The sequence below is a fragment of the Mauremys mutica genome, chromosome 8 (assembly GCF_020497125.1).
Source record: "Mauremys mutica isolate MM-2020 ecotype Southern chromosome 8, ASM2049712v1, whole genome shotgun sequence".
In the NCBI taxonomy this organism is placed as follows: Eukaryota; Metazoa; Chordata; order Testudines; family Geoemydidae; genus Mauremys; species Mauremys mutica.
Genome location: NC_059079.1, coordinates 104432314 through 104459764, shown reverse-complemented (window position 1 = coordinate 104459764; position 27451 = coordinate 104432314). Strand labels below are relative to the sequence as shown.

Here is a 27451-nt window from a genome sequence, read left to right as displayed (position 1 = left end):
ATGAATGCAATCACTGCCCCATGTCCCATCCTGTTACGTCCTAAATTAATGAAGTCACTGCCCCATGTTGCATCCTGTTACTGTACGTCCTAAATTAATGCGGTCACTGCTTTGTGTTGCATCATGTTCCGTCTGAAATTTCTTGACTGCCTCGTCTCCCATGCTGAATTAGTGAAAGCTCTTGACCCTCCTGGCATCTTTCTATGTCTTGAATCAAGGTAGCTGTCACTAGGCTTTCTCATCAGGTTTCACCCTAAATACAGCGGTTGCCACCATCTAGCCATACGTCATGTTTGAGGATGTATATTTGTGCTGGGAGACTAATTTAGGACATCCCGTGATGCCAACAGGGTGGTGGTAGCTGTGCTAATGTAGGATGGAACCTCATGAAATGGCTGCACTCATTTAGGATGCAAAGGGAGGAACTAGTGGTAATGAGCATTAGTGGATTCGGATGGCTCTTTGTAACAGAGCACATCGTGATGGGACACTGAGTTTTATCTCATAAGGGACATGCATAGCTTTTGCCCACTGCCCCGTTGGCAGTGGGAGGTATGTCTATGCCTAATTCAATGTGCCGGCACCAAGCCTGTTATCTTGGCCTGGCAGCTCCCAAATCTGATGTGTTTTGCATTGGCCTTTACTGTTGTGGGAATTTCCAGTTCCTGCCATCTTCACCACCACCTCCTAGCATCGTGGAAGTCAAAGTGGAATGTGTTCTTAGAGAATTGATAACCCTGCTGTACATCCTAGAAGTTAGAGATAGAGAAAAGGCGGTAGGTCATCTTGCCCATCCCTTTGAAGAACCAACAGACAGTGAAAAGAAGCTGGGCGCATAAGCCAAGAATCTGCAGGGGGTGCCCAGCAGTATTTTGGGGTAATAGGCAGGAATCTGTTCAAGGGGTCTTTTTATCCAAGGAGTCCAGAGCATTCTTGGGTAGTAACAGTATATACATAGGGTCTTCTCTTTCGAGGAGCTCAGCTGTGTTCTAAGGAGATAGCCGAGGTGCTGGAATTATACCCAGGACACCTTGACTTGGTTTGTTCAAGAAGCGCTCTGTAGCACACTCCTGGATGTAAAAATTACTCCACAGAGGACCTGCAACTGAGCAATTCCATTATTTATAACCACCACTTGCTCACATGCAGGATCAGGGTAGAAGGAAATTTAGTTGGTGAAGAGGATTAGAATATTAGCATCTCACCTGGTTTCTGATTCTTGTATAGTCACAAGTAGAATGAGTTTGGTGGTCTCATGCTAGTTCCTAGTGGATGTTTGTCCACACTGCAAAACCACTGCACAATTTGGCATGATGGGCTGTCATTGCTCGGAGAGGCTCAGTTTTGGAATAGCAAGGCGAGGACTGAATTGCATAGGCAGAGCTGTGCATGGATCCAGAATTGGACTAGGAGGTGTTGCGGCAGATCAGGGCTGAGAGGCATTGGCGGAGCTGTGTTAGGGAGCTCGCATAGCATTGGCTGCACTGTGTTTCTCCTTAGCTAGTGGCATCGGTTTCTCACTTGGAGTGCCAAATTTACCCCCAAATTCCCCTCTGCAAAAGGACTGTGAAGGGTGGCTCAGGAGCTGCTGTCTCCCATGTGCTGCTCTCTGCCTTTCTCACTCTGTGTCTCTCCCTGTCCCATCTCTTCTCCTTGTTTTTCCAGAAAAGAAAGTCCAGTTCCAGCGTTCAGTTAATGGTGAGTGTCCTTCGTCTTCCTCCATGCTGCTAATGCTGGGCCTCTCAACGTGTGCCAGCCTACCCCGTTCTTGGAGCTTACCTTTGACACAGGGGGTAGGGAACAGGGGACACTAGGGTTGGAGGGAACATTTTCAAAGCAGTATCACCCCCAGATCCCTTTAACAGGGTTGGTGGTGCCCCAGGCCAACGGGAAGCCAGTTTTGCTTCCTGCTGGCAGGTTATCGCACATTTCTCCCAGTCCTCCTGTCTGCAGGCTGCATCGGTCCAAAGAGCCTTGAAAAAACACCTTACTTGGCTCTGCTGGAACTGTACGATCACGGGAGTCATACCAGCAACGGCAGCCCTTGCCAGCCCACTCCCGTGGATTATGGGTAATACATAAACACGCCTTGGCTGGGATGAGCTGTGGAGCAGTTCCTCTAGCTCAGCTAGCAGAGTCAGCTTTCCTGGGAAATTTGGAGAGTGGATGGGTTCAGTGGCCCTGGCGCCTCTCCGTGCAAATCTGTGTCTCGCTAGGCTGTTTGTCTCAGCCTTTGGCAGTCCGTGTGGGTCTCGGAAGCCCTCTCTGTTTTATTGTCCATTTCTCTCCCTATTATGCAGTCACTGTGGTCTCTCTCTCTCACTCCTGCACAGTCCCCTCGCTCTCTCATCGCAGTTACCTCTCTTTGTTAATTTGTACATTTCTTTTCCTGTTGTACAGTCAACATGATGTCTTTCACCCCTGCACAGCCCCTTCCTGCCCTTTCCGGCTGCAGTCCTAGGAACCTTTGACACCCGCCCTCCCCCAGATCCGCCCTGTGTATGTCACTGTAGATGGTTGCAGGAAAGGCATGTCCACTCCTACAGACACCGGCCCCATTCTCTTTGGCTACAAGGTTTGAAAGTCAGGGAGGGCACTGCAGTTACTAAGCTAGAGTGGTGGTTGATGGCTGGCTCGGTCAGCTGCTGTTTTACCTGGTTTCAGTCCGTTTGCAGAGTTGGGTAGAACCTGGGTGACGGATTGCTGAGTGCACAGGAGCCTTCTAACAAACAGCGTAGAGTGGGTCTTACTTTTCCTCTCTCCTTTCTGTTCTTTGCTCAGGAGTCTTCGGAGAGCACTAACACCACCATTGAAGATGAAGACACCAAAGGTACAGTGAGTGGCCTCCAGGCGTCAGGGAGAGAGGTGCAGGGATCCTACCCTTGTCACTGGACCCTCCCAAGTCAGACATAGTTACTGTCCATACAGTATAAACTCATTTGTGCCTCATGCCTCAGTTTTCCGATCTGTGATATGGGGATAGTGATACTGAAAGTGCTTCAAGATGAAAAGCACTAGATCAGAGTTAGGTGTTGTTATTACTAGGATGCCCAAGTCTCTGTGAACATACTGGGCTTACACTAGGGAGCAATTTGGCCCGTTTTATCTGCACGCCCACGGGGTCACTGTAGGAGAGGCAGACGACTGGCCTCGGTTTTGATCCCTCTCTAATGCACGGTGTTTTACTCCAGAACATCACGGCAACATGCCGTTCTTTATGCGGAGATATACAATTAGCCCTTGCATTAGTCTGACCCTGCCAGAATCCATCCCGGCACTTCCCCAGGGATCTTCCCAGTCTTTGCAAGTGCTTGAGCTCAGCAAACCCTTGCCCCACTCTGGAAGTGCCGTCCTCCCTGCTTCGCTCTTTTTCATGCCTGTCCCTTCTGACACTGCCGCTGGAGACAGTCTGAAAAGTTAATCAGCCTTTGGGAAGAGCCTAGGGAGGAAATACCTCCCTCCTGCCTGTCAGGGCCAGCTTGCCAAGAATAGCCTGGGGAATAATTTTTCAGTGCTAATTTGTAAAGTCTCCCCAATGAAGTGAACCCAACAGCAAGTGATGTGGACTCTGGCCTGACATTAAAGTTAATTGAAAATTTGTCCTCACAGGGAACAACTCCCAAGAGACAGGGGATGGAAATTAACATTTCAAAGGGTGGAAACACTTCAGGCCAAGCATGCAAGAAAGGCCCAGAGCTAGATATTCATTTTTATTAATGACCTTCTCTCTCTCTCTTCCCCCTTTGGCGTAATAAAAAATTAACTCTACGTTGTGAGTCACACAGACCTCTGGTCTGCATCTGTCTTGGACTTCATTAATAAACACCGGGGGTAGTTCTGACAGGCTCCTTCAAAAGTGCCAGCGAGTATCACTGGACTCATCCCAAGCAGGGTTAGGCTTAACCCAGATCCAGCTGGGAACAGGTGTGAAGATGCGAAACATCAGCCTGGCCCTCTCTGAGAGTTACATTTGCTGGTTTTCTCCTGGCGTTTACTGTGGGCAGTGGAATGGAGGCAGGTGGGATTCCGAGGTCAGAAATTCCTTCTGAGACATGCAAGGAGAACCCTCCTCTCCAGGCAAGGCTAGTTTAGTGCACCTCCTCCTACCTTGGGCAGAGGCAAGAGGTGTTTTTTGGCTCGCGTGGTAGAAGTGTCACCCACAGACTAGGATGATCCCAACTTAAGCCTCAGCTGTGATCACAAGCAGGATGGACACCCAGCCACCAGATGAGGGACCTGTTAGCTGGGTCCAGCCACCCTCGTGTTTGGCTAGGAGTATGCAGCACAGCATTCCGACTAGTGAGAACGATAAAAAGTCTTGGGAGAGTCAAGCAAAGTTCACTTGCTTAGAGATGGTTAAACTGATGGAGATTTACTGGCCAGATGAGGTCACTCAAGACTCCATGCCACCATTTTATACCACAGATTTTACAAAACACAGGATTTACAAAACACATTAGTTTTGTTAAAAGAGTTGAACATAAATAATTCCTGTAAGTGTCCCTGGTTCTGAAGGAACTTCCTCACCTGCTATGGTTAGAACTTTTCTATCTCATCGTTCCCAGGCCCTTTCCTGCTCCCATCCATCCAGGCAGGAATCCCCACTTTCCATCCTCTGGGCCCCACTCCCCGGACAAGTTTTCTCAAGTGAATGGGTGAATGGGGATGCCTTTTTTCTCATGGGGACCTCAACATTTGTGCTTTTGTTTTTTTTAAAACCAACAGTACGAAAACAAGAAATTATTAAAGTAACAGAGCAACTGATCGAAGCAATAAGCAACGGAGACTTTGAGTCCTACACGTGAGTGGATCTGGGGTGGGTTCTGACTGTATAACGGGGAGAGGGGAAGTTTGGCTCCGCTAGCTAAGTGGGGCTCAGTTAGCTACACCACTGCCAGGTGCTCTCGGCTGTGAAAAAGGAGTAGGTTGGTTTGTGTGGCCATCCAGTGGGAAATGACGGGTTGCTAAGATGGTGAGACCCACAAAAAGTAAGTGACTAGTTCAGGACTCCAGAGGGTCAGTGTCAGAGCTGGGCCTGGAATTCAGGAGATCTGATCTCCCAGTCCCATACACTCAAACCAAACCACTGGACCATGCCACTCTCCCCTCATTATAATGGGTGGGTGCATTTTATGGATTGCTGAAGGATGAATAATTGTAATTGTGATTTATGATGGAGGGAGGAATGTTATTTCCACACAGTATTTCTTGGAATTGCCTTGTGGTACTTTGAAACAGAGCAAGTTTCTACTAGCTGACCAAGTACTACTCTAAGACATTCCCGCCTACAAACTCCTGTGTCCCAAGCCTATTTAAGAGATACTGCTGAGCTCACCCAGATTTCAGTTCCTGTCTCAGAGACCAAGAGCCGGGGTTTATTGGTATGGAGCAGGTTAGGTTTTTATTCGGGTTTTATTTTAGCTCAGAAAAGAGGTCAGAAGCCTATTCTAGCTCTGCAAAAGCTTACGTAGTGTATCACAAAGACCCAGTTCCACGTGGTGATGGAGCACCGTAATCCTCTCCCTGAATTCCTGGGATTAGCTCAGAGCACACGACTTTTCAGCTAAGTCCTTCTATACCTCATTAAGGGAGCTCGGGTCCAGATGGAGGGGCCACCTAGCAGCTTCAGTACAAGTGCTTTGGGTGTTGCAAAACCTTGTTGTTCTGCAAATTCAGAAGTCAGATTTGGCCCCCTTTATCTGAACCCTTCACAGCTCAGGGGGATTTGGGTAAACGGATCTGACTTGGGCCCATCTACATGATGGAACTTCCCCCTGCTTGGTTTTGATGCCAGCCACAAGCTATCTTCCAGGTAACATTTTATGTCCATTGCACAGGGCTGAATTGTGACCGGCATACTGCCCTGCTGCTTTTCTGTACAGTTATGCTGGGGACGCTGATGCTAACACTATGAGAAACAGGGCTTCTCTCTCCCTAAAGTTCTTGGTGCTTTATTCCAGCAGTTCCTGCCGTTAACTCCCATCCTGGAGATGTGAGAATCATCCAGAGGAGTATTTGGGGATCTTTAACTATGTCTTTTAAAAGGTTGCTAGGTGGTGCATGCGTCTGTGTAGCTAGGGTGACCAGATGTCCCGATTTTATAGGGACAGTCCCGATTTTAGGGTCTTTTTCTTATATAGGCTCCTATTACCCCCCACCCCCTGTCCCGATTTTTCACACTTGCTGTCTGGTCACCCTATGTGTAGCCCTTGTGCCATGCAGAGCAAACAGTGGGGTGCGTTGTTCCTGCTGTCAGAGAACTGTCATTCTCAGCAGGAGCAGATCTTAGGCGAAGTGAGAGAGAGCTGGGACAGAGAGAGGGGATGTTGTACTCCATATTCCAGAAGAGACCCCAGAGCTAGGATGAATGTATTGTTATGTAGCAACATTCCCGGAGACCTTCCAGTTTGAAACAATGAGATAATCTCCCCCCTCTCTCTGGGCTTTGGCTTCCTCAGGAAGATGTGTGATCCTGGAATGACTGCCTTTGAGCCTGAGGCCTTGGGGAACCTGGTGGAAGGACTGGAGTTCCATCGATTCTACTTTGAAAACTGTAAGCAGCTTCTTTCCCCACAAGAGGCTGTTGACGTCTCATGTTGATATGCTTTGATGTTGCTTGGAAGAGCTGGGTGGCTGAGCTGGGGCATCTCTGGATCTTCCCAGATGGGATGTTCTCAGTGCTGTCTCCCGGCCATCCCAAAAGATCTAGGTGGGAAGCAAATCAAATCTGTTAAATAATTTGAAATGGGGAGTGGCTGGCTCATGGAGTGGTGTTTTGGTTAGTTGTTGGTTAGTAAACGTTTTATAGAACGACCCCTTCCCAGTCCGAGCTGTGTTGATGCAGAAATGATCTAATGCGCCATGGCACCGGCAGGAAGTCTGCTTGCTAAGTATCTCCTCTTTCCGTATGGCTACAGCCTGGGGTGGTTAGTCAAGGAGAGAGGAGATTCCCCGCTCACATAGTAAGAGCTGGGTGCACACAGGACCCCTGCCTCTGTGTAATTCCACCTGCCTTCCCCCATGTCCAGTGTGGTCCAGGAACAGCAAGCCGGTGCACACCACTATCCTGAACCCACACATCCACCTGATGGGAGATGAGTCGGCCTGCATCGCCTATATCCGCATCACACAATACGTCGATGCAGGTGGCATCCCACGCACTGCCCAGTCTGAGGAGACCCGCATCTGGCACCGCCGGGATGGCAAATGGCAAATCGTTCACTTCCACAGATCTGGAGCACCTTCCGTTCTACCACAGTAAGCTAATGAGAAACCGTGGCCAGCCCTTTCCACCGGCCGTTGGCTCCTGTTCGTCAGGCACGGAGACTAGAATGGCAGAGGAGAGTAGGGGTGAAGGGATAGAGGGCTCACTAAAGGAACTGAATGTCTCTAACAGTGGCTGACGCCTTTATGCTTTAGAGAAGCTTAATAGGCTTCACAGAATGCACCTAACTGTGCAAGCTCTGCCCTGGGGAGGGAAGTTCATTTTTGTCCTGGCCCCAGCCAGAGATCAGCTCGTACCTTGAAGCACTAGGACTGACACCCGTGTAATTTTATCCTAGGTAGTGTCGGATCTAATTCAGGCAAATTTTCCCGCCACCCCCGTGCTGAGCCATTCAGTCGGGTTCTCCAGCCAGGTCCAAGGTCCAGAGTGTGATCTGCCCCCAACTCCTGTGCCATGCCGGCTGGAGTGGGGTGGGACGGGGAAGAGGAGTAGGTCCAGAGCTGCAATGTGTGTCTGTGGAGGGAGTTAGAGGAAAAGCCAGCAGTCCCCCCGTTGATCAAGAGAGGTGCCGAGAACCTGCCCCTGCCCTGGGCGGAGCTGTGATGGGGATGGGGAGGAGACTTCCTGACGACCCAGGGGACTCTGGTTCTGAGCACAGAGCTCTGGCAGCACCACACAGCTCACACGCCACCCCCCGCCGCTCTGTAGCGTGACCCAGGGTCTCCCTGTGACTGCAGGTTTGGAAGTGTTATCTGGCCTGGCCCTGCATACTTGTTAAATGCCTCATGCTTTTTTTCCCCCTCCAGCCTGCTAAGCTCTTTTTCCACATCCAGCTTGTGGCTTCTGCCTGCTAGATCCATTCTGCATTGGAGCGGGGAGCGGGAGGGAAGGGGAAGGAAAATCCAGCTAGGAAATGGGATGAAATTCTGTCTGGATTCTGTGCATGACCCAGTCACGAGCCTTGGGGCCTGATCCTGATGGTGCCTGCCCCCCGCAAACTCCCACGGCAGTCGAGTGTCTCATGTCCTCTCTCTGCTGGGAGATGCAGGCACTGCGTCCCCTCCCGATCATGTGCATGGGCTGGATTCTCAGTTAGCACAATCGGAGTTAATGTGACCCAGTGAGCGGCTGCAGGAAAAGTCAAACCCAGGTGAGGTGACTGATCTGGGGCGGGCTTGCTGGTTAGCTCCTGTGGAAGGGCGGGGCAGAGGCAGACACAAGAGACATGCCCGTGAGGCCCTTCTAAAGGACAAACGGAATGAAAAGTCCCCCGTTCCCCCCCGACTTGTGTTTTCCAGCTGAAGCGTCGGCCGCTTGGGCCAGGTTTGTCACTGCCTGACTGCGAAGGGAATACCCACCCCCCTCCTTCACCTATGGAACTTGGCTGCTGGGTCTACTGCTTGGCTCTTGCTGGAATTCCTCCTGGCCACCTGGCTCCTCACCAAAAACAAGCAAAGGATAACCAGGCCCGAACGAGCTTCGAATTGACTTCTCTCTCTCTCTCTCTCCTCCCCCCACCCTACTGTCACCTTTGGGCACAGCAAGCTCTGTCAGGGCCTGTGCGCAGGTCCCACTGCTTCTGCATGACACCATCCGCAGTAAGACAATTAAAAACAAGTGGCCAACACACAGAACGTGTCTGAGGCGAAGGCCTCCACCCGCCGCCTCTCCGGAACTCACAGATCCACACGCATCCTCCCTCACGGTTCAGTACGTTTCTCATAGGACGGGATAGGACTCCTAGTCCACCTCCAGCCTCACCTCTGCCTGGGAGTCTCTGGGGACCAAGGCAAAAGGGTGGAGCGTGAGGGGAGTTTCAAGCTACTTTGGGCTGACCAAGGTCTGGGGCCACCTCCTCTCAGCACCAATGGGTTTTGCCTTATTGGTGTCTAGGTACCTAGTCTGATGCCCTTGACCTTGGTATGCCCCCCACACCGCTCCCCCTCAGGGCTCCTGCCCTCCCAGTTCTTCTTTGCAGTGACAGCTGAAGGACATCTGCTTAAACTCTTTCACTATCCTACTCACCTGCTACTCTAGGGCGAGTAGGGTTTTATTGTGACGGGTGAGTAAAATATATCCTTTGCTTCTCTTCCTAGAAACAGCTGGGCGGGCAATTAGCGTGCAAACTCACTGGACTGGGCAGGGTTGTATGCATGGCCCAGTGAATTCTCATGCTAATTTTGACCATGCCGGTCAAATGTGAACATTTTCCTTTCTTTCTCCCTTCTCCCTTTGGAGCGGGGCTCAGAGATGCTGGGAAAAGAGAGTGAGAGATTAAGAAAACAATTTCAAGTGCTTTATCGGCACAATAAGGTATCCAAGTGCAACTAAAGTTGAGCGATCAGCTCTCTGTGCAGAGGGCAGTGATAGCCGTGGTTATAGGTTGGGTGTGGTAGCTGGCTCTTCTTCCGCAAGCATTATTCATCCATTTCTGACTCAGCGATAGGAACTGTTTCACCATCATCCAACACATTGCAGGTGGTCTTCTTTACCCTCGGCCAACTTAAGAGACCAGCTCCAAATATCTAGTGTTGAATCTACCCCTTTGCCCCCCATATTCCTCTTTCAATCTGCCCTCCAAGACTCAATTTTCTCTTCATTTTTAAAGGCCACCCAAAACCAGGAACCAAAACCCTTCCCCATTAATCAGCTTCAGGAAATTCACAGTATTGACAACACTGGTGCTTAAGGAAATAGAGCCGGCTGTTCATTTGAGGGAGAAAAATAAACCGACCACACGACACCTTCCAGCAAAGATGGCGAATGTAAACTTTAGTAATAAAACTTTGAGGAATCCGATTATGCTTCGAAGAAACAAACAAGCCTTTAGCTATCTCTTCTACTTTGAACGCATGCCTTTTTATAGGAAAAAGAAACCTACTGTGTATTTCGTAAATTGATTTTGAGTATTTGCTGGATCTTTATGTAATAACTAGAAATATTGAACGTTTTGGGGGGTGGGAATTTTGGGGGAGTTGTTGGATTTTGGGAGGTTGTTTTTGTTTTGTTTACATGTGGGAGTGGCTTGGCAACAAAGCGATGGTCATAGTGAAGGTGGCCCCAAGAGGGCAGGGTGGGGAAAGTTCCATAGCTGGTTTTCCTGTGAACCACGTTGAGCCCCTTAAGACACATGGGACTCATGGTAACGTGGTCGTTTCTATTTGCAATGGAAATGTTTGAATGTCAGAAGTGCCCATTTGAATGGAGACAGCTGGACAGTGAGGCATTCCTGGGCTGAAGTTGCAGGTTCTGCAAGGAGAGTGACCATCTGCAAGGGACATCTGAGCCGACTGGCAGGAATACAGCAGGCATGGGTCATTTCTGAGCCTGTGCATTTTCTTCCGGCGCCACCGTTATGTCAGTCTCATGACATCGGGAGGGACTGGAAAGACATCTATTTTTGGTAGAGGTAGGAGAGGCGTGATCTGGTTATTTTTTGGTAATCCTTCCATTTCCTGTTCTCTTTTTTTCCAACTGCAACTTCTTTACTCTTTGATGTGAAGTTACTGCAGTGCACTTGCGCTGCCCGGGGACTTTCTAACTGCACTTTCTTCATTTGCATGACGTTTAACTTTATAGACGGTGCGTGTATTTAGAAACAAACAAACAAAAATGCTTGTTTTGGACAAAAAAAAACCCAGTGTATTCTCAATGTAAATTCTGAATGGTGTATTTTGCCTTTTCCGTGGTTTCAAGTGCTTAGCTCACCATCAAAGCAGGACAACCGCCTGCTGAAACACAGCCATGTTTGCAAAGTGCGAAAATATTTTCTCGTTGGACGTGAGGGGAAGAAATCCAAGCAGCCGGGGCATTGAATGTGCCTTTTTAGGGACATATCAGCCAGATTCTTTGCTGGTGGAAATCAGTGTCGGTCCATGAAACTCAATGGACCTATGCTGATTTACAAGGGAGCGACACTGACTCATGCCAGCTGAGACTCTGGCCCAGAATCTTCTCTTAAACAGGCACTCCCATGCTGGGGAGAGGATCAGCCTTTTAGGGTTGCTTTATCACAGTCTTTTTTTCTTCCTGTGTTTGCTTAGTGCCAAAGCTATTTGTGTCTAAATGAGGGCGTTGGCTCCTTCACAGCTTACTATGCTCCTCTAGAACCTACTGTGAAGCCAACTCGGATGAGGTGTCTCATCCACCTATTAATCACCATGCCATCTGGGCATCGGCAGTATTTTGGATGTTGTGAACATTCCCAAGGCGCTGGCCGGATCGTGATTTAATTGCAGGATCAGCCATTAAGGCTGCGGCTGTGCTATCAAGTTCCAGCGTGGTAATCGGCCCCCAGTGTAACTCCACCAGTGGAGGCTGTAGTTTGAGTCCAGCCTGCACATATAGCTTCTACCTTTGCGACTGATGGTGGAGCTGCACCCGTGGTGAGTTTTGACCGCAAAGAGCAGCTGGACTGGACAGATGGGGGGATGTAGGGTGACCAGACCTCCTGATATTAGGGGCTTTGTCTTATATACGCAACTGTACCCATCCCCTCTCCCCCAAAAAGTGTCCTGATTTTTCACCCTTGCTCTCTGGTCACCCTAGGGGGAGGGGGTGCTGGAGGCCGGGCTTAGAACACAAATACCTTTGAGACCATGGAGAGGAGCTCAGAAGAACGTTGACTTTTGTGCAGAAATGTTCTCCTTTCACTATATGAGAGCCTCCTTTGAAGGGAGGAAGCTGATTGGATGCCATGGTAACACTCACCTCTGCTGCTAGGGTGGAACAGCCACACCCACCTAGGCTCCACCCATTTCTGCACCCAGTTTGGCTTTGCTTCCAGCATGGTTATAGCCTGACTTCTTAGAAGTGAGTGGTCCCTCTTCGGACTGTTTCCCCATGGACTTCTTTCTCAGGGGAAGGCTCATCCTCTGTCATGGGATGGATGGAAGTCAGACAACACCCACAAGACTTTATTAATAATAATAATGAGCCACCTGAGCATTTCCAAGTGAAGCAGGTTCCCTGCAGAGGCTGGGGCTTGGGCTCTTTTTCGTCTTCCAGGAAAGGAGAATCCTGACAAGGAAGAGGCGCTCCAGCCGTTCACATCCTGCCCACCACGTCTGCTTTTAGCACCCGCACTTTAGGGCTCTGCTACCACAAACGGATTGTTGTGCCCTGGTCTCCATCCCCAGCTTGGCCCCGGACACCTAGCACAGGTGTCCGCGCAGGTCTTTGAGTAAACATTGACAGGGTACTAAGCTGCAGCCTTCCTTTCGCAGCCGTATCAAAATTCCTTTATCCCTGGTCGGCTCCTGGATTCCATTGTCTTCCCTAAACTCTCCAATTCCTCCGAGACAAAGCACCCTCCATCACAGCAGACTGGCTCTTCTTTGGCTTCCAGAACAAAGGGCACCGTCTCGGGCACCGTCTCTCCCCCGGTAGCCCAGTCCTCCAGGCCAAGCCACACTCAGTCACCCTCCTACTTCCCCGTCTGCCACAGGAGACCACAAGCAACAGCTGCGGTGAGAGCATTTGCTGCTGTGGTTTCTGCTTTGTAGGCTGGAGGAGGTGGTGGTGGCAATTCCCTTCTGAGCCTCGGGAAGCTGCCAGCCTGTCTGCAGCAGCATCTCTCATGTCCTTGCTGTTGCATCAACCCTCAGCCTGGAAAAAGACGGGCAACTTTAGCCCCTTCCCACTCTCATTGCCGCCCGTCTATGGATAGCTCTGCTCTGAAGGGTGGAAAACACCCGATCCCCTGAGACCTGTCCTGCAGGCGGTAACACTACAGCATCCCATCAATTTCTGTCACAAGTGCAATGCAGTGATGGTATCATGGCACAGTCCAGCGTAAACCTGCCTGTCCATAAGCAGCATTAACGGTATCATGTCTTCTGATGTCTTTGGAGCAGCTTAGGTTTTCAGCTTGCTATGTCACTGAAAGAAAATGGCCTGCGTTAAACCCCTGTGTGTCTCGTGCCTCGTGTATGAAGGCTCTGTGGTCTATGGGGACCTACATGGTTAAAAAGTCGCCTCCCTGGTAATTTACCCTGTAGGTTATTGGGAGGACATTTCAGGCTCTCTTTTCTACAGCAGAAGACAATCACGCTGCCCAGTATGATGAGCAAAGAACCAGACCCTGACTCCATCACCTAGTGTAGCGTCACTAGGGAACTGGACAGGAGTTTCCAGGATGGCTCTGCAGTGGCTCTCTGGCAGTCCAGCTGATGCAAATTCTCATTGATCAGGTGCTGAAGACAGAGGTAATGCTATAGCTAATGTTTGCAGCGGGGCACCATGACCAGTGTCTGTGGAGGATGGTGACATTGTGTCTTTAAGACAGTCCTGATGTAGTCCTGTGCCCCAGGAGTAGCTCTCCCCTGAGGACAGCAGAGATGCAGAAGACCATGCAGTTCGCTCCCGCAGACACCCCAGGAGCATGATTAACCCTCGTTTCTAGCCCAGAGAAACACATCTGTTGGTGTTTATGGCCATGTTGGGGGCATATTCCCTTGGGCATGCTCAGCTGGGTTTTCAGGAAGTTCTTTGGAGGTATATGCCTACATTCCAGTAGCTTTGGATCCACCCCCAGATTGCCTGGGGATCGGGGGAAGAGATTTGCCAGGATCCCCAGAAGGTAAGCACTCTTGGTGTGAGCCTTCACAGACACAACAGCCGTGGTGAAGTGCAAAGAATAAGTGGTCACATCTTTACACACTGTTTATAAAGGGTTAACAAATGACCACGGCCAGCATAAGCATCACAGACGCGAGCAATAGATGCCATAGAAGGTTGTAGGCACTTCCTCAGAAGAGGTTATTGATGCTTTAAAGCTACCGGTTGGATTCTACAATTGATGAACCATGTATTAAAACATCTTCTAACACTTTATAGTCTATCGATACAGGGAACCTTAATATAAAGTGTAACAAAACCACCTTCCTTGCCATGGATGGAGCCTGGAATGAAGGACCCGCTGTCTCCCCACTCCCATTCAGTGCCATCGGGGACCCGGGTGGTCACAGACCTTCCCTGTAGACCCACCTGGCTCCCCTCCCTCGGCTGAGCTGCCTTCCTTCTCCTCAGTTCTCGCACGGCTGTGAACCATCCACCCTTTTTGTAACCGTGACACCAGTGAGGGAGGGTGGGGGTTCCGGGGAAGCAGGGTGTTGTTTATTGACTTGTTTCTTTTTGGATTGTTGTTACTTTTTTCTAACTGTTGCACAATTTTAGGGCTTTTGTAACATTTTTGGAACAAGCAGGGAAAATGTTAACAGTGGTTTAAAAAATATAATGAGATATACATAGATATATATATAGATATATACATACATGAAATCTCTATGGAAATATTTATTTCACACGACTGCAAAAAAACAAAATAATAATAAAAAAAATAAGGAGCTTTTTAATGTAACAAATGAAAACCCCAGCGAGAGGCTGCGGTGTGTCCTCTCCTGATTGTAACTTTCAGTGTGGTTGGACCCTAAGCCTTGTGGTATCTTTTGTAAGTGAATCCGATCTGTAAAGCGGCGTGTCCGTGTGGGATTCTTTGTTACCGTTTTTTGAACCTGTGGCTGTGAACAGAATGATCACTGCTCAGATCTGATGCTATATTTTTGGGGGACTTGGAGGGCGGGGGACGGGAATTGTCAGTTTTATTCTTGGTGTTTCAAGTGCAATAAATAGCTACAAACTTCTGAGCATGGAAAGTGATGATTCCTCCCGCAGTGACTCAGACGATCTGGCACTTGGTCTGTTTCAGGGAGTCCAAAGGGTTGAGACGGGGACTGAGGTTAGAGGGGGGAGAGATGGGATCTTTATTATTTGAATTACCAGACCCCCTTGGAGTCTCACTCATGGACAAAGTCCCCATTATCCTAGAGGTTCTCAGGACAATTTTTTGGTGGCCTCAGAGTGCGGCCACCAACTCCTGCTGGTGGCTGCTCTCACCCTTTTCCCTTAAATATTTAATTAGCTGTAGGAAAACCAAATAAATATGCACATGGACACATCCAAATCATCGTAAGTTATTTATTGCTAGCTAGCAAGTCTGTTGTGAAATGTGATATTAGCAAACCTGCCAGTATCGCTTTTCACAGCAGACTTACTCACCCTGGCAAGCCTGGGAACAAATTAAGCCCTGAAGGGAGGGTCGGGGGAGGCAGTGGAGGCCAGGGGAGATGGGGGTGGGTGGCTGGCTGGGGGAGGCAGCGGGGGATTGGAGCCTGAAGCCCTGCGGCCAGAGAACAGGGCCCCGGAACAAAGCCCAAAGCCATGTGGCTGGAGCCTAGGGCCTGCCGCCGCACAGCCAGAGCTCAAAGCCCCATGGCCAGAGCCTGCTGTCCCACCAGCCCAGCGCTGAAGCCCAAAGCCTGAGCCCCACCACCTCTGGGAATGTGGGGAACTCACCCACTGCCTGCTCCTACGGCGTTGTGCCCCAGCTGACTCCAGGGCCCAACCCCTGCTCGTGGCCACAGCAACCCACACCAAGGTGGTCCATCCAGGAGCAACAGGGAGAGGGAGGGGGCGCTACTTTCCCTGGTGGCCGCACGCAGCCACTGTGGCTGCATTTGAAAAACGCTGCGCCAGGTGCTGTACAAGCAGAGAACAAAAAGGAAGTACCTGGCCCAAAGCTTAAGTGTGACTCGCTCTCCTTCTGTTTATTTCTTCGGGATTGTAAATGAAAGCGAGGCGATCTGCTGCAATGTATTTATTTATGTGAGATTGACTCTTTTTATATATATATATTCCCCTCCCTTTAAACTGCACTGGCTGTGATTATTTCCTCCGAAAATAAAATCCTTCCAAAGGGTTTTTCTTCTCCCTGGTGATATTGACAAAGATCTCTTTTTCGGCGAGGCCCCGATTCAGCAAAGCCTTTAAGCGAATGCTCCCTTTTAAGTTAAAGTTACGTAAGTGCTTTGCTGAATCGGGGCTTTGGTCAGTTTTCCCCCTGCTAAGCGCCTCCATCTCAGGTTTTGTTCTTTGCCCATCCCTGTAGCATAGAGAGAAATATTGAAACTATGTGCAAAGGAAACCAGCTGAAGGATAGCGACACACTCCCCGTTCTCCCTCCCCACACCCACACTCATTTCTTTCAGCAATAGTCTCCTTAGGTGCTAGTCATAACGAACGGGGACAACATTTTCGGAGTGAAATGCAACGCTCATGCTGATGGTGTCCCTTTAAGTGAACTCTGGCTTATGCTACCATCCATCAAGCCAAGAACAATCAGTCACCTAACGGAGCTCGGCTTCATGGGCTGGGTGTATTGATAAACCTGGGGGCTACCTTAAAGTCAGCACTTCAGACCGGGGGTTGCCTAGAGGAGGTGGGATGGCTATGGCAGGTTTCACTGTATTTTCCAGGTAACACGCTCCTGATCTGATAAGCAGGCCTCACAAAGTAGGGCTTTAAAGATAAAAACTGATGGCAAGTTGTGTCCTGCAAAGAGACCCTGTCAGACATCTTCGGCCTTCCACGAGGTACAAGGGCTATGCAGGGCAGATGCACACAAGCCTCCAGCCAAAGTTGGACTCCACCTGATTGATTTCCCTTAGAGTGAGCAGCAAGAGACTTCCCGACTCTATGCCTGCTGGAGCTGCCGTGTCCTTACTACTGCTTCCTCTGTGAATGCCTGCAGCTGGGGCTGCATCTCTCCTGCTGCCTCCTCCTCCTCGCACACCTCTGGTGGAGCTGCACCTGCACGTGCAGCAAACACTTGGGGGGGAGGGCGTGGTAGGTTTTCTTGACACTTTCCCTAGGAGGAGTAGCTGGCTCAGGATTCCCAGAATGAGCTAGGGAGCCTCCAACATCTAGGTCATTAGAGCCAATCTGCCCCGGATCGGTAGTGACAGAAAGTCATTATGAGCTGGCAGAACTTCTGTCCTCAGCGGCTGGGTGCCCACATGAGAGCTGGCAGCCTCAGCACAGATGAGGCCAGGCAGGGGCGGCTCCAGGCCCCAGCGCGCCAAGCGTGTGCTTGGGGCAGCAAGCCGCAGGGGGCGCTCTGACGGTCGCCGCGAGGGCGGCAGGCAGGCTACCTTCGACGGCTTGCCTGTGGAGGGTCCGCTGGTCCCGCGGCTTCGGCGGACCTCCCGCAGGCTGCCACCGAAGGCAGCCTGCCTGCCGTGCTTGGGGCGGCAAAATGCCTAGAGCCGCCCCTGAGGCCAGGGGATTTCTGTCTTCTACGAAAGATTTTAACAAGAATTTGAGCTCTGGTGGCCAGGGGGACCCCAGTGATGCACAGGGTGTTTCAGCTGCTGGGAGATTGTGTAAGTTCCTTGGCCTTTGACTGCCCTGCCAAAGGCAACCGAGCAGAGTCTGACTGCCAGGGTCCAGCCTATCATGTCTGCAATCTAACACGAGGGGCCTGGAGTTTGCCCTGGGGGGGGGTCTCCTCTGTATGCACCACATGCTGCCCTTAGGCAAGGGTGAGAACCAGGGCATAGGTGCGAATCTCGGAGTGGTCCATCTCGCAGAGCAGGGAGTAGGGTAGTGATGCAGTGTGCTATAATATAACGTCACAGCCAGGAAAAGCTGCAGGAACAGCATTTGAAATCCCTCTGCTGGAATGACTGCAGGTCCCCCGAGCAGGAGATTTGAACTGGTGAGAGGGATACAAGGCAGGACCAGGCAGTGGCATTGGAACAATAGTGGGGGTGCTGAAAGCCATTGAACCAAACTGTAAACCCTGCATATGATGGAAACCACTTCAAGCTGGGGGAGCTGCTGAACCCCCAGCACCCCTAGGTCCAGCACCCCTGGGACCAGGAGGCCATGTGCAGTCACAGTGGCAGTGACACAATGTGAGCTTCCTTATATTACGGGTACTCAAAGCCCGTGCTTGCAATACCACAGTCTGTCTGCCAGAGGGCGGTGAAAGACCAGTATCTGCACAGCGGCTTAGTTCACACAGGTAAAGCGTGTGAAGATGGAGAGCTGAGGGACTGTTTCTCAATAGGGCTTTTGGGACAGGAGCTAATCAGGGCAGGGCTGATACCTTTGGATACCCCATGAAATGGGCTGACTGACTCAGGATCTCACTGAGACGTCCCTCCATCAGCTCCTCCTTTGAAAGTGAACTTATCTTCCATGGGACACAGACCTTTGTCCACTTTCCCTCACCTGAGGGCTCTGCAGCTGCCAGCTTGAGCCATCAGAAGCTCTGGTCTCCCACATGGTGTGGGTTTAATTTTGCTTGGCCTCTTTCTCCAGAGCATGAGGACGCTTAGCCAAGAGGTTCTCATTTCCTGTCTCATGGGGAATGAAGCAGCAGGCCTGGCTTTGCCAAGACACTCCAGACCAGCCTGTTTGCAATAGGGGTGGTAAGGGCTCCTGGGGAGAAAATGACTTCCTACCCTGTGGTGTTTGCAGTCCTGCCCCTCTACAGAGCCAGAGGCCTTGCAGTCTGGGGAGAAGTGTTACCCCAGAATCCTGCTGTGCAGAGGTTACTGGCCAGGATCAGAAATAAAAATTAATAATATCCTAAAGCATTTTATCACTACACATGGCATCGCTGAAATGCAGCCACCTCTGGAGTATAGCATGGTAACTGACCAGCGCAGAGTGGGTTGCAAACGGAGAGTGGGGGTGAAAATTTGGCCCAGCTCAGGACACAGAGGCAAACCCTTATTCTTAAGGAAATTTCCAAGGGATTTTTAGTACCCAGAAAGAGCAGAAGAGAGGCCTCACCTGAGAGACCCACACCCAGTTAACTGTCAAATCCCACTGTGTGCACCTGCCAGGATTTAAGCCTGTGCTTCCCCAGAGTCCAAACCTGCTGTTGTAAATAGGAGCCTCTGACTCAGGAAAGCTGCAATCACAGGCCACTTTGCTTTTCAAATGCCATCAAGCCAAGTGTTTTCTTTTTCTTGCACTTCAATCAGGACAACAAACTGGATCAGAAATTGCCACGTGTCACAGAACTTGGCAGGGCTTGTTCTGCACTTTGAAAACTAAATGTGAATAAGCCAGTTCCCCGGGACTCAGGCCTTACGTGGGCTGCTAGAAATAAAGAGCAGAGCCCAGTGCAATGCTCCCCACCTGGTCTGTAATTCTGGTGTGCTGGGTCTCGATTCACTTTCTGCCTTGCAACAATAACCAACTCAGCTTCTTTCATTATTGACAAGTAAAATCAAACTTGCAGGGTTGTTGAATTGTCTTACTACCCTGGATTGTTCCCTACCTCTGCTATTCCAGGGTCAGTTTTGCTCCCACCAGGAATTCTGGCTGCCTTTCTGCTTGTGGCAAGCAGACAGTTCGTTAGCATCAGGCTGCTGTTTTCACCTACACGTCACTGCACCTGGAAACAATTGCACATTTAAAAATGGCACCAGCTCCAGCCCAAACGTTCCAAGCTGTGCAAAATACAGAACTTAACTTCAGCAGCTTGTTCTCCCCACCAAGCCTGCAATGCACAACTAGCTTCCCCAGGTGAGTCCCCCAGTGCAAATTCGGCCAGAGGAGCTCTCCCAAAGATCCTGGGCAAGCTTTTCAAAACGGCCTCATGATCGTGGGTGCCCGACTTGAGACACTTTCTGTGTGCTCAGCACTTTCTGAAACTCGAATCCCTTTAGAGTGTATCATGTTGGACATCCACAAGTTACTCATGTTGGGCTTGTATCCTCCACACTCTACCCAGCTGTCTGTACCTGCCAGAGCTCCCTCCCCTTCTATGTCTCATCCACCTCCAGTTCCTGATGGCTGCCTCCTTTTATAACCGGTAGCTGAGCAGAGACAAGGGAGTGCCTGTGTGTGAGACTTGGAGCATCCTTGGTGTGCTGCCCCATAGGGAATGGGACCTCCCTGCTGAAAGGTGAGCAGTGAGAGGGGGCTGGCCTGTTTGTGGGTGAAGATGCGTGTTAGGTGGGCAGGATGATCTTGTGCCTAAAGCAGAGGCCTGGGCATCAGGACACAGAGACCTGGGCTCTATTCCTGAGTCACTGAGGGACACAATGTTCAAAAGTGGCCTGTAATTTTGGGTGCCTCTGGTTCTGGGTGCTCAATTGGAGACATCTGGGGCCTGATTTTCAGAGGTGCCGCAGTCAGGTGGGTTTGGGGGCTGAGAAGTTCAAAGCTGTCTATGCAAATTGGACCCAGGTCTCGAATTGGGTGTCCAGCTCCCCGTGTTAATGGTGCGCGGGTGGCCACATGCGGGTGTGAAACGATCTCAGAGTCACACCAAAGCCTGGGCAACAGGAGCTATAAATGGCACGAGGGTGTGAGCTGCGGGGCGGGCTGTCGGCATGTGGTATGTGCTTTCTCCCCTCCACCCCCCCCAGAGGGACAGTGATGTATATTTAACTGACATGTGAGGCTGGCTCTGGGTAAATGTTTTATAGCCTCTTCCTTTGCAAGGGGGAAGTGTTTGCTCAAGCCGGGGCATCTCCACCCTATTCCCATGGGAATCAAACCGCGCCAGCAGCCAGCAGCAAACCTTTTCCTCAGCTCCTGCTGACTCGCCCACCCCAGCCCCAGCCTGGACAGCTCCCCACAGTTCACCCGAACCGAACCGTGTCTTCCCCATGTTCCCGTGGCAGGCAGGCAGGCAGGCCTCCTTTGGCGGTGGGGAAGGGCCAGCGGAGAGATGGGGGTGGGGACGGACCCATCCCTGAGGAACCCCACCTGAGTGGGGGTCGGGCAATGGGTGTGGCCGATCTTGGGTGGGAATGAGGAGTGTGAGCCTGTCTCCGCTGGCAGGAGGGAGTCACTCATCGAGCCACTGATCGGCCAGGTGACCCCAGCCTTCCCCGAGCTCGCTGCACTGGTTCCACCAGCAAACACGCCCCAGCTACCCAGCCAATCGGTTCAACTCCCTTCTTCGCTGCCCTAACCGCCAACTCCCCCGGCCAATCAGTGCTCGCCCCGTTACTTAGCTCCCTCGCTGTTCACCAATCAGCTCTCGGTCTCTTTCTCCTCGGCCCAATCCACTCCCGGGTGCCCTCGCCCTCGCCCAATGGCGGGGGCCCGGGGCCGTAAAGCTGCACTCTGACGCCTCCTTTTGGGTAAACAGTGTCAAGGTCAGAGCACGTTGTTGGCTGCAGCCGTAAATCTTTATTGCACCCCCCTTCCTAGGCCCTGCCAGAAACGGAACGTTCCCTAACCCATCCCTTTATGGCGGGCTGCTAATGATTAACTCCGCTGGTGCTGGAGCGCCCCCGGGCAGGGGGGAAAGGGCAGATACGGCCAAGGAGGGGGTTGCTCATGCACAAAATATAGGCCCCTCTTCCAGGGCACAAGGCTCTCTCTTTGGGGAGACCACGCCCCACAGCCCAGAATTCAGTGTCCCCTAGAGCGGAGTAGGTGAAAGCAGGTGAAATCTCTGCGCCGCTCCCCTCTCAATGTAAAATGCTAAGTAGGCCGCAGTCACCTGAGGGCGTTATTCCTCGGGCTCCTTCCCCTCTGCGTTCACAGCCCTCTTCCAACAGACCAGCCGGCAGGCTTGCCCCCGATGCACCTCCCACCGCTGCCTGGAGCCTGTGACTTCAAGCAGATGCTGTCCTCCAGCCGGCCATGAGGCAGGGGTCACGCTGCGGGGAGCCCAGTCCACGCTGGCCGGGCAGTGACTATGCAGGCAGCAGCCACGGTGTGCCCAGCGACAGCTCAGCGACAGCCTTGGGACGACTGACAACACCAGGGTGTGCCTCAGCGCAGACGGGACAGTGCTCGTGTCTGTGGTTACCGCCGGGAGGTCCAGCCACGCAGAAAGGAGATGATTTAATTCTTATTTCAGTGTCATGTTATCTTATCCCTGCTTGTTTCCGTTACCATAGCATCCAGCAGCCCCAGACCAGGGCTCCGGTGCACTAGGGACCGTGCAAACCCAGAACGAAACAACAGGCCCTGCCCCAACGAGCTGCCAAGCTAAGCAAATCTTTGGAAGAACAGCATCTCTAGTGTCGCAGCGCCCTCTGTTACTGCACTGCCTTGGGCCTGAGCCCAGAATCCACACATTGCCAGGCCAGGTTGCCAGCAACTGTGTCACACATGCAGTCGGCTTGGAAGCATCCATTTCCTCTGCCCGAGATGCTGCAGCTTTGCCGTGTGCCATGAAGCAATCCGTGCGAATGCAGCCCGGCTCTCGCGCTGCCCCATGCAAAGGGAGGCCAGGGGAGCAGCAGCAGTCGCGGTATTGTTGGAGCAGAGCACAGGCAGCGAGGGTACCGGCTGTCTGAATGGAGAGGAAATGGCAGAAATACCAACCAGAGCCACAGCCGAGCTAAAACTGTTTTAGTCTCCAGGGCTGGGAGTCGCATGCTGGGGACCTGATCCTGGGAGGGGCTGAACCCCCCTCAAATCACAGTCAGCTCAGTGGAAATTCATAGATTTCTAGAGTTTAAGGCCAGAAAGGACCAAGCTTATGCCTAGATTGCCAGCGCCTCAGGACAGGGCCTGTCTTTTTGTTCTCTGTGGTACAGCGCCTAGCGTGACGGGGTCCTGGTCCGTGACTGGGGCTCTTGGGTCCTATGGTAGCTCAAATAATAAGAATTAGCTCATGCAGTCTGACCTCCTGTATAGCCAGGGGACAGCATTTCACCCAGTTACCCCAGTGCTGAGCCCATAACGTGTGTCTGACCAAAGCCTAGCCAGCCAGCTCAGGGCTCTGTGCAGGCACCCAGTGCTGCCCCTCTCCGGCTCGGTGTCTGAGCTACAGCAGCCGTGCCAGGATTAGGCAGGGAGGCGAAGGGAAGATCCTCACTGCTGGGGCCCCTCAGTCTCTGGGTGTGGAGAGGAGGATTGTGAAAGTGAGTCATGTGCAATGAGTGTGGAAGGCTCGATGCACGAGGAAAGCAAATGGTGACCCAGTGGCAAGTGGGGCAGGGCAGCCCCGACACAGAGCCACCCTCCCTGAGTCGCTCGCTCTGGGCACCGGGCGCTGACTGTTGCCGGAGGGGCGGAGAAGGGAGCTCGGGACATCGGGGTGCTCTGGGGGTTCCCAGCTGTCCTCAGTGTGGTGTTCCGCATTCCCTGGGGGAGGAGGAGGGAGCTGTCAGACAAGACAGCAAGAGCCATTAGAGCCGTTCGCTGGGCTCTGAGCGGAGGGAGATGGCCTATCGACAGGGGAAACAATTAGCAGCGTCGCCGCCATTAGGCACCAGCCATAAAGGGGAAAAACAGAGCTCCGAGTGGGGGAATAGCTGCGTCTCTCTCTCGTGCCCACCATTAACCCAGCCTTGTGCGCACACGCAGGAGGACGAGCAGCCGGCCAGCACGGGAATGTCTCGCTCCCAGCTGCTGGGGCTCGATTGCCGCCAGCCGCAGGTGCTGGGATACCTGGGACTCCAGAGGGAGGCAAGAGCTTTATTTCATCATAAAAGTATTTACACTCATTGTCCCCGTCCCCCCACGGCCATGCCCACGCCAACACCCGTTTGCTGCGGCACTGAGGAAGGGAGCGGCACGTGGGAGATGCAGAAGGGACCCCGGGAGGTGCAGGGGTCAGTTATATGCTGTCCTTGGGCAGCGCACAGGTGGGTGGCCTGTCTCTTCCCAGTCTTCAGTGCAGAAAGGAACTGAGATGAGACAGGATTGCCAGGCAGGCCCGGCCTAGCTGAGGAGGGGCCACCAGCCTGCTCCTGGGCTCACAGGACTCTCTGTTGGCAGGCTGGGAGCTGGGGGCTGTTGTGGCACAGCCGCTCAGAGAGCACTTTCCCTTTCTGGACCAGCTCCCCAGCCATAGCTTTGCCTCCTCACCCTGCCCCCACTGAATTGCCTCTCGCAGGGGCTGCCTTTTCCTGGCTTGCAGGGGCTGCTTCTTGTGTATTTATCTTCTTCGGGCAAAGGCCGCAGGCAGGAAAGTTTGCAGGGCTTCGGTCAGCACGGCCATTGCATGTACAGTGGGACAGTTGCAGTGTAGCTGCCTGCAACACGATGACTCTCGTAAAGCCACCAGTGCTAGAGATTGCATTTAGCACTAAGCACACGGTACCACAAAACCTCATTTACCCATGAAAGCCATCTACAATCAAACCCAATCCAGTCCAGGACAGACCTCGGGAACACACAGCCCTTCAAAACCCAGTCCGGACTGTCCTGGACTCCAGGGGATGCAATAGCCCTCAGGAAGTGGGGAGGTTCGATTTGGACACACACAGGAGCTGAGCTATTGGAGCCAGAGAAAGGCTCAAACCATAAAATCCAGATCCAGACAGAGACTTTAACCCCACGTGGAGGTTGTTGGGACCTGGGGCTTGGCGGAGCCATTTTCAAAATTCAGCCCTGGGTTCAGAGGTGTTTGGAGCTAGGATTTGGCTCTGCTCCATCTCAAATACAGCCTTGGAAATCAGCTGGAAGGACCCCCAAGCACAGCCTTTCTGGTGCTACGTTGGTGTGTCTGCTTCTGGTCTCTCCGGGTACGTCTACACAGGTATAAAAGACCCATAAAAGGTCTGGGTCAGCTGACTAGGGCTCACGGGGCTACAAATTTCTGTGTAGACATCTGGCCTCGTGTTGAAACCCCAGCTCTGGGACTCTGCACCCTTGTAGGGTCCCAGAGCTTAGGCTCCAGCCCAATCTACACAGTGATTTTTTCAGCCCTGCAGCCCAAGGTCCCATGAGCCCAAGTCTGCTGAGCCGAGCCAGCCGTAGGTTTTTTATCCCTGTGTAGACGTACCTGCTCAGAAGCGGGCTGTGCAGAGGCTCATGAATATGAAAACCAGTGGCCCAAGGGCCTCCATGGAGCAGCTCTCTGGTGGTTATGGGACATGATGCATTGGGCTCAGTGGCCTCTAGGAATGAACTGGTAGGTTTGGAACCTGTGTTCAGGCTGGTTTGAGCTCCGGTTAAGGGAGAAGTTTTGGTCCTTCAATGCTGTGTCTGAAACACTGCTCAGCTGGAAGTGGAAATAACCCTTCTCCCTCCCAAAGTGGCGTCTCACCACTACACAACTGGTGCTTTAATAATGCAAGAGCGAGCGAGCTGGGGAGCCGCCAGTAACCGCCCATTTCAAGCCCAGAGTGCAGTGAAAACAGCACTCACAGAAGGGTGGATCTTCATTTGTTTGCAATGTTACATCAACGACACACGCACACTCGAGAACACGTCACAGTAGGCGAACACGGGGTACGCTACAAACCTCCAGGGGGGCAGCTTAGGTAGTGAACTGCTGCTCCCTAAAAGAGGGTGCCCTTCACCCTCCATGCACAACAGCACCGGCAGGAGCTGAGCTGCTGACGCACAGACACACAAACACACACCGGCTGCCAGGACCCTGCGGGCAGGCTTGCAAGGTTGGAAATCACAGGACCCGGAATCATGCTGCCAAGAGCCATTGATTCCATGGCCTCGAACACTGGGGGTGTGGCTACGTTGGAGCAGGACGGGCGAAGTCCGGCTCAGAGAGACGTACCCACGCTAGCTCTGATCACGCTAGTGAGCTAACAGTAGCAGCGTAGCAGCAGCAGCAGCAGGAAGGCCTAGCAGCCTCACGTACAATCCCGTGGGAGACTCTCAGCACATATTGAGGGGGGGAGGCAGCTACCCCCTCCCGCTGCTCGTGCCACTGCAGCTACCCTGCTGTTTTTAGTGCACTGCCTCTGATTGCGCTAACAGGGGATTGCACCCCCAGCTCGCAATGCAGACATCCCCGCACTGCACTGTTGACCTGGCCTTGTGGACTTGGTGTTCTCAAGCCTGCACTTGAGCCTCCACACTGCATTGAAAACCTGGGTTCACAGCTGCAAACGCTTCCGCACTGCACTCCGCAGACCTTCTGGTTCGGGTCTGCGGCTTGACCTGCAGCCATACTGCAAATTGCCAGGGATTGGACCCACATCACAGCAGATCGTAGGCTCTGACCCACTCCCCTAGCAGGGTCCTAGGACCCAGGTCAGACTGATTTGTATGTGGACAGAAGTGGGACTTGGGCTCAAACCTGATTCAGAGCCCAGGCTTAGGTTACGTCTACACAGCAAAGTGCCTAGGTCAATTGATGCAGGGTTCAAGCTGTGGGCTACACGTAGCAGTGTAGATGCTCAGGCTTGGGCTGGAACCCGGGCTGTGAAACCTGGCAACAGGGGAGGGTCTCATATCCCAGGTTTCAGCCTGAATCTGAACGTCTACACTGCTCTTTTGAGCCCCGCAAGCCCGAGTCAGCTGATCGAGCTCTGAGACTCGCTGCCATTGATTGATTTTTGCTGTGTAGACGTACTCACAGTGCACAGGGTACCCACACCCTCAGACCGCCGAGGGAGGAAGGTGTGGAGACTGTGTGTAGCACAGGGTGAGCAGAAGACTTGATTTTATAGGGACAGTCCTGACATTCGGGGCTTTGTTTTATATAGGCGCCTATTCCCCCCACCCCGTCCCGATTTTTCACTCTCGCTATCTGGGCACCCTACTGTAGGAACTGTAAGAGGCCATATGGGGAGAGGACTTCCTGGAGACTTTGACAAGTCAGGACATTCCTGGAGCTATCTATCCTCCATGTCATGCAAGCACTGATTGCCAGTCCAGGATTTTCCGATTGCCGTGTGAGATAAGGGGCACCCCACACAAAACGTCAATAACCAGGACTACAAGGGGAGGTGATCCGTGCCCACCTTGAGTGGACTCTGGTACTGGAAGAGAAGAAGTGGGACTGGATTTCTGTCCCTGCCTGGAGAAGACTCTGGAGCGGAGGCTGCCCCTCAGCATGGGGTCTCTGTGCCCAGCGAGGGGGATCTTGCAAAGAGCCCATGCAGAGAGGTTTTTTCCATTCCTTTCTGTGAAGTTATTTTAGTAACACTTCCAATAGCTTCTCATTCATAATTCACGGGGTAGTCAGCACAGCACAAGCGCTGCAGCACAACGGAGCACCAATGCCAGAGAGCGCCTGGCTGGTCCTGCTGCATCCTTCACTCAGGGGCGAGTGGGCCGACCCCGTCGCATTGCAAACGAATGGAATAAACACACGGCAATCCCGACAAGTGGGGCCCCCCGCCAGCCTGCACTCTGCTCCCAGGGCACGTGACTGGAGGGCACTGCTGAGATTAGACATCGCCCCCATGAGCCCTACTCTGCTCCACCCTGGATGGGACTAGGGGAGGGACAGCCACAGCCAGAGGCACTGCCCCAGCACCAGCTGCAGTCCACGACGGGGTTTACCTGACACCGCCTCACCCTGAGTGTGAACAGGGGCCCAGAGTGCAAAGACCTCTTAAGAGCAACCTGCAAAGGACTGATTTATCACAGACCCAGGGCCAGGTTTTACCTTTCTCTGACGTGCCCAGAAAGGCCTGGGAGGGGGCAGGTTGGTTTGTTTTATAACATGGGGTTTCTTTTCCCTAGACTTATTTATCA

General features: G+C 52.2%; 1 protein-coding gene and 2 long non-coding RNA genes across 6 annotated transcripts in view; 2 read left to right on the top strand and 1 right to left on the bottom strand.

Moving 5' to 3' along the window:
• CAMK2A (calcium/calmodulin dependent protein kinase II alpha) overlaps nt 1–7261 on the top strand; it is a 69282-nt gene extending 62021 nt beyond the window's left edge. The window contains exons 14-18 of one of the 2 annotated variants that reach the window (XM_045026835.1): nt 1666–1698; nt 2782–2830; nt 4726–4801; nt 6459–6553; nt 7029–7261. In XM_045026835.1, coding sequence (XP_044882770.1) covers nt 1666–1698; nt 2782–2830; nt 4726–4801; nt 6459–6553; nt 7029–7261 — 486 coding nt within the window. The remainder of the gene's footprint in view (nt 1–1665; nt 1699–2781; nt 2831–4725; nt 4802–6458; nt 6554–7028) is intronic. The other variant, XM_045026834.1, reaches the window with a different exon arrangement.
• LOC123375694 lies at nt 6206–20932 on the bottom strand. The gene is made up of 3 exons (XR_006581563.1): nt 20798–20932; nt 19359–19475; nt 6206–6705 (listed from the first exon to the last, which is right to left on the bottom strand). It is a non-coding gene; the product is annotated as an uncharacterized LOC123375694 (long non-coding RNA).
• LOC123375692 lies at nt 19506–26186 on the top strand. 3 transcript variants are annotated; one of them, XR_006581561.1, is made up of 3 exons: nt 19506–19606; nt 19867–19988; nt 21601–26186. It is a non-coding gene; the product is annotated as an uncharacterized LOC123375692 (long non-coding RNA). The 3 variants fall into 3 exon arrangements; XR_006581560.1 differs by having other exon boundaries at nt 19536–19606; nt 19815–19988; XR_006581562.1 differs by having other exon boundaries at nt 19536–19606; nt 19815–19988; nt 21587–26186.
• Nucleotides 26187–27451: the final 1265 nt, after the last annotated feature.